The sequence below is a fragment of the Lycorma delicatula genome, chromosome 1 (assembly GCF_047948215.1).
Source record: "Lycorma delicatula isolate Av1 chromosome 1, ASM4794821v1, whole genome shotgun sequence".
Classification (NCBI taxonomy): Eukaryota; Metazoa; Arthropoda; class Insecta; order Hemiptera; family Fulgoridae; genus Lycorma; species Lycorma delicatula.
Genome location: NC_134455.1, coordinates 191,465,799 through 191,472,648, shown reverse-complemented (window position 1 = coordinate 191,472,648; position 6,850 = coordinate 191,465,799). Strand labels below are relative to the sequence as shown.

At 40.6% G+C, this 6,850-nt stretch overlaps 1 protein-coding gene across 1 annotated transcript; it reads right to left on the bottom strand.

The window, feature by feature from the left end:
* Positions 1-4,645: 4,645 nt before the first annotated feature.
* LOC142317732 (uncharacterized) lies at positions 4,646-5,755 on the bottom strand. The gene has a single exon (XM_075354280.1). It carries the CDS (start codon positions 5,753-5,755, stop codon positions 4,646-4,648), a length of 1,110 nt encoding a protein of 369 aa, XP_075210395.1.
* Positions 5,756-6,850: the final 1,095 nt, after the last annotated feature.

The following is a 6,850-nucleotide window of genomic DNA, read 5'->3' as shown; positions in this document are numbered from 1 at the left end:
TCTGCAAAATTGTCATTTCAATTGATTTTCTGGATTTTTTTTAATTTTTCAAAATGATTGTGATTTATTATTATGATTGTTATTGACTACAATATTACTCTTACAGTATTTATCAATAACCATTGATTTGATTGATTAATATTATGTAAGAAATTCAAGCTTTGTAATAAAATAACATTTTTATAAGGCATAACAATTTATTTTAACAACAACCTCTTAAAGTAGCACCTTGCAGTTTTTACTCCAAAAGTGGCTGCAATACTGGCACAACTCAGGAAAAATTTTTTAATTTATTTAAATTTTTTAGTAACAATGTTACATGCTCACCATAAAACTGTAGACTGATTCAAAAGATGTAAAATTTTAATGAAAATAAAAATTACATCTGTAAGATAACGCACATTGCAGGAAAAAATATACAACTAATAGCATTAACTTCTTCAATTTCTCGAAAAATTCATTTTTCAAGATGTGCTACTATTGCAGCCAGTGAGCGATTTATGTACCCCATTGATTTTTATATACTAATGATATATTTTCATTTACCTCATTTGTAAAATTATATATGTTTATATTAACCTTATTGAGGTTTTGAACTTACTGATTTTATATTAAATTAATAATAACCAGTAATAGTTATGAATATGTTGATAATGACTGTTGTTTGTTATTAACATCTTTTCAAGTGCTTCTAATCTTGACTTTCTGTGAAGGGATTACCCCTTACTGAGAACACTTTTTAATGTTTTCTTCAATTTTTTTTATTTTGTTTTTTGCTGCATACATCAGATAACCAAGTAAAGAGGTAAAGATTTCATAGTTAATGATAAAAGGTTGATATGGTTTACTCTGAATCACATAGCCCTGGATAAGATACAGTGGTCATTCATGACCATTATTTTAGGCAGTTTTGCCAAGTATATTTTAGATGACATGGCACAGGATGATTTTTATTCAAGAGTGTAATTACAGGTGTGTAGTTATCCCATTCTTGGAGAAAACACAAGATGGGATTTGAATGCAAGAAAAAGCAAATCAAAAAATGTATAGAAAAGAACTTTTATTAATTTCTATAACTGATAAAATACATTACAGCAAGAACATTGTAAAAGAAAATGTACAAGTTACTTTTTCAAAAGATATGTATGCTTTTTTTGTTTACATTGTTCCTTAGTATAAATCACAAGTGAAATATATACCACTGTAAATATTGTCGTGAATTTATTTTTGCCATCATAATAAATTATTTCATATAATAATAATAATAATAATAATAATTATATTGTATAACGTACAAAATGGACATGATGTTTGCAATTAGGACATCCTTAATGTTCTTGTTCCAAATTGCAACAAGTGCACTTAGAGAATCTGAACATATTAGCACTCTCTCTTCAAGATAGTGTTCTGTGTACCAAAGAGCTTGCTATATGGCAGTAAGTTCTGCCATACAGACACTGGCCATATCTGGCAGTTTCCAATTGTGGACTTCTCCATTTACATATATGGAACTCCAACACCATGTTCGGTTTTAGAACCGTCAGTATAAATTCTAATATAATATAAATTCTAACCGTCAGTTTATATGAACAGGAAAAGCCCATGTTTGCTGCATATCTTAGCAAAAAGATCTCTCTTCTATAATGTAGTGGCATTATTTCGGCTTCGGACTAGTCGCCGGACTTGTGCGGAAAGCGCCTGTCGCATATCTTATGCCGCTATTATGAATTACGTCAAACTTTCTTAAATGCGACTTCCTGGTGGATGAATATACAGTACATCCGTAGTCTAGTTTCGATTGTACCAATGCGTTATATAGTCTCAATTATATTTCTTTATCTGAGCCCCAATTGATGATGTTCGACAAACATTTTATAATGTTTAGGGCTTTTTTGCATCTATCACTCAAGTCCTATATGTGTAATCCCCACGTAAGGGATTTATCCAATACCAGTCCTAAAAATCTCACATTGTCCTTATATTGTATTGGATTGTTGCCGATTGTCAAAATACGACTTTGGTGAGGAATTCTCATCCTACAGAAGTGTACACAGCACGTTTTTTCTGGTGAAAATTGGAATCAATTATTCCTCGCAACTTTCATTAAGAGCGTTAATCGCCCGTAATTTGTACTTCACCATAGCTGCCTTGTTGCTGGCATACATAGTTGCCAAATCATCAACATAGACACTTTTGCTGATTTCTACTGGAATAGCTAACATTAGTTTATTGATGGCGATCGTAAACAAGGTACCGCTCAACCTTGTGGTATATTCCACTGTTCAATCCACTCGCTAATTTTAAATTAACGAACTTGGTTTACCTTTCGGCCACTCTTTTTTCCTTTTTTTCTCCATATTGCGAACAGCTTCGTGTTCGCGAAGAACGTCATCGCCCGTATAGCTTCCGGCCTCCGAATCGGAAACCACCGAAGCAGCAGACGACGACGGACATGGATCGGCGCCGGTTCCAGGCGCCGATTGAGAGGTGGAAACCTGGCCGACCCCCGACACGGGAATCGGATCAGTCACCGCTCCTGGAAGGGGGGACACACTTGCCCACCCACTGTGTAGTTTTTTGTGGCCTCTGTGTTTTAGAGGCCACCTCAGTTGCAGGAGGCTTGGGAACCTCCATAACAGACTGCGAAGCAGTCACTTTCTTTAGATCATTATCTAATATCTCTCTAAGACGTACGTGGCCTTCTGGCTTGGCCTCCGTTTTCTTCTGTACAAGAACAACTTTCGATTTCGGAGATGTACCTTCAGGAGGCTGTACTAATATCTTTGGCTTGACAGGTTCTTTACTACTGAAAGGCTTCATTTTGTTTTCGATAATCCTTTCAATCAAGCTAGCCAAAGTGGGCGCAAGTTTGTTGATAATCTGACTTTCATCAACAGCAACTGGAGCAGGAGCAGGAACAGTAGCCACAGCCTGAGCATAAGTTGTTGCTCTAGGTTTGCGGGCGTTTACTATTTTATAGCTTCAAGGTAGCTGACTTTCTGCAGGGTTTTTACTTCCTGCACAGCTACTTCGTCTTTGTAGACAGGACAGTTCCTGGATCTACATGAATGCTGTCCTTTGCAATTGATACATGTAGGAGGCTCCTTACACGGTTCTCCTTCATGCACCTCATCACCGCACACACATATTTGCGGTCTTTCACATCTAAGAGCGGTGTGGCCAAAGCGTTGGCACTTGAAGCATCTCATTGGCTGTGGGAAAAATGCCCGCACATTCAATCGATGAATTCTTCCTCTTACCTTCTCCAGCAAAGTAGGCCGGTTGAAAGTGAGGACACGAGAGGCTGAAGGTAGGATCTCGCCGTTCCTTCTCATGTTCAATCGGCGACACTCTATTACTACCAATTCTTCAACAATTTCTTGCTCCAAACAATTCAGAAAAGATCCCGACAGACCACAACACCCCTTGAGGTGTTGAGCGTGCCGTGGGGATCGACGCGTACAACCAAATCTCCAATTCTTTTTGAGCCGTAGAATCTTCTGAGACTGAGCATTATTTATAGTCTCCACATGAAGTCCATTAAAGGTTTTCCTTATTTCCTTAACAAGACCTCCAACATATTTAGTTATTTCTCGAGCAATGAGAAAGGGACTCACCTTCGAGAAATTACCATCTTCCTTTGTAATGACTAAATATTTTGGCTTCGGAACGTTGCTCTTGAAAAAATCTTTTTGTAAGCTTTTTCTAGCCTCAACTTCTATTCATCGAAATTCTGCACTCTTTCTCCGTTTCGCCTCAGGCGAAACGGACGGTTCTAAACGAGGGTATTTACGTGAACCCTCTGCCACGTTTGTTTGTTGTTCAAGCTGCATGTTTTTAAATCCCTTCTGTAGCAAGGCTAGCCGTCGGGGTACACCCCCACTCCAGAGCTACCAACCCTAGAGGTCCATTCTGGTACTCCGGTTGAACCGGCATATGTCTTCGCAGACAGCGGATGCGCAGTCTCTGCACTGACTCCAACCCCTGCACACCGAGGTTTTCAGGGCTCCCATGCGCCGAAATACATGGGCACCTTAACTACATGCTTGCCATCGGGGGGGGGGGGGGGCATGTGCACAGCGAAAGGCCTCCGTTATACCTGCAATCACTTCGACCGTGGCTGCCACATCGCCAGCTGTAAAGGTGGTATCAAACCATGTCCTTAATCGGTAAAATTTCGGTATCTGCAGGTGGCTGCAAAATCCAGTCCTTAAATACGGCCTATAGATGTAATTCGGCCGAAAAATAGAATCTCCGAGAGCACTCTGAACCCCATTAGCCAGCTGCATGTATTGTACGTAAGTACAGCTGTTGCCGCCCTGGACGTGGAACGTAGGTGTTGTGTTCCGGACGTGGGGATTATCTAACTCAAGGTATTATTATTATTACTATTTTTTTTTTGTCATTGGGCATCGTTTGCTAAGATCATTAGCCCTTGTCAATTCTCAAAACAAAAAGTACGAATAAACGATAGCAATCACTGAAAAGCATGAAGTAGCTAAAGAAAAAAGAAAAGTACACACACGTTGATAAAAGTTTACACACCTGAATGTGGCGCAAAAAAAGTAAAAATAAAACAAAGAAAAGGAAAATCTAACTATCCGCTCTTGACACAGAGTATATGTCGAAGACATGCCTCCGAAAATTAAATTCTAATACAGTTGAAGAGTCCGGCCGTGTAAAGAAAAAACAGCAAGTCTTTAATAGCACATTCATCATTTCTCAAAATTCTCTTTATTCCTCCTTCTATTTCGAATTGACGACGCAGACGGCGATGTACGATGCGATCCTCCAATAAGTGCTTGACTGTCAACGGTTGCTGACATCCCTCACAAACTAGTTGATTGCCGCCAGTCAACGTTAGATTCGTATGCCCTATTCGCAACCGTGTTATAACAACTTGCTCTCTCCTTTTGATCGAAAGTGGAGTGGTCCACTTGCGAGGAGAGTCTTTCACGGCGTTAAGTTTTGTGGTTAATCCACTCCAAACTCTGTGCCATTCACGTCTGACACAGGCAGACACGTGACACTTAACATCGCTAGGTCTGACGGGTATTCCATCGGGCTCAGGCTCCTCAGCAGCCACTCGAGCTGCCTCATCCGCAGCCTCGTTATCAGCAATACCGGGGTGTCCGAGAATCCACATCAATGTACTCTGTTGCCCCTTCTTACTTAGCACCCGAAGCAGTGCAAGAATCATTTTCGCCAAGGGGTCCGTCGAGTACGCATCTTGCAATGCTTGAATACTACTCAGTGAGTCGCTGCAGATTAAAAAGGATGGTACATTATAGTGCTCACAATACCTCAGAGCTTGCCAAATGGCATACAACTCAGCTGTGTAAACAGATGCAATTGCCGGCAAGGACCACGAATGACTAACTCCAGCACAATAGAAGGTACTGCCAACACCGTTCGCAGTCTCAGAGCCATCCGTGTAGAAAACAAGTTCCCGGTTGTGTTCGCTCAAAAGCTCTTGAAAAGGATGAGTTATTTCCTGAGAATTGCAGTGCTTAAAACGTGCCAGATCCGTTTGAAAAAAGGCCAATGGAAGCAGCCACAGTGGCGAATCACACACCGTTGATTCAACAACTCTTGGAAGCACAATGTTGTACTTTTCCATCAATTCTCGAGCTCTGATTCCGGCTGGCCTGGTATAGGTCTGACGCCGGTTGTAAGCTTCTTGACGAGAATATGCCCAATGAATGCTGGCGTATTTACATGATGCGGTATTTACAAGACGTGTCATTGACCACATAGCGCAGTAACAGGATGTCTCTTCGAAAACGTAGTGGAGACAATCCTGATTCACACACGAGGCTGTCGATGGGACTGATGAGAAATGCTTCAGTCGCATATCAAATTCCGGCATTTTGTACGACGTCCAAGGCTTTTAGACAGCTCTTTCGAGCCGAGGAATAAACACAGCCGTAGTCGATCCTTGATAGTATCAATGAAGTATACAGACATAGAAGAACCTCTCGATCCGACCCCCAATTGATATTCGACATACATTTGATTATGTTTAACGCCCGTTTGCATTTAGTTGCCAATTATCGTACATGAGGACGCCACGAAAGAGCTTTATCGAAGAGTAGTCCCAAAAATCCGACTTCTTTATACGGAATTCTAACCCCTTTTATTGTAAGTCGTGGACTTGGGTGTGTCCCTCTAAAGCGACTGAATGTACGGCGCATGACTTTTCGGTCGAAAACCTGAAGCCAGACTTTTCAGCTGCATCAACAATATCATCGATTGCTCGCTGCAACTTATAGCGGACCATTGCAATTTCCGTGCTGGCATAGAAAATCGCCAGATCGTCGACATACATATATTTACCAATTCCTAGCGGTATTGCTTGTAGAACCTTATCGACAGCAATTGTAAACAGGGTGCCGCTAAGGGGTGACCCCTGCGGAACCCCATTTTGCAAACTTGTCGAATAGGTGTTGCCAACGCGTACTTTTATGGTTCGCTGAGATAAGTAGCTAGCGATAATCATGGGGAGATTTCCACGTAGTCCCCATTCATACATTTGTTTTAAAATTCCATACCTCCATGTCATTTAAAATGCTTTTTCAAGATCGAAAAATACGCCTACGAAGTGCTTTTTTTTAATGAAAGCATCCTGTATAACGATCTCAAGAAGTATCACGTTGTCAGTTGTAGAATGACGCTGTCTATATCCGGTTAGATATGGCGAAAGAAGCTGCTTCCTTTCCAATAACCATACTAAACGAGCATTATCATTTTGTCTAAGAATTTGCCGATACACGATGTTAAAGATACTGGTCTGTAACTCTTAGTGTCTAAAGGATCTTTCCCCTGTTTCAAAAGCGGTATAATCACTGCT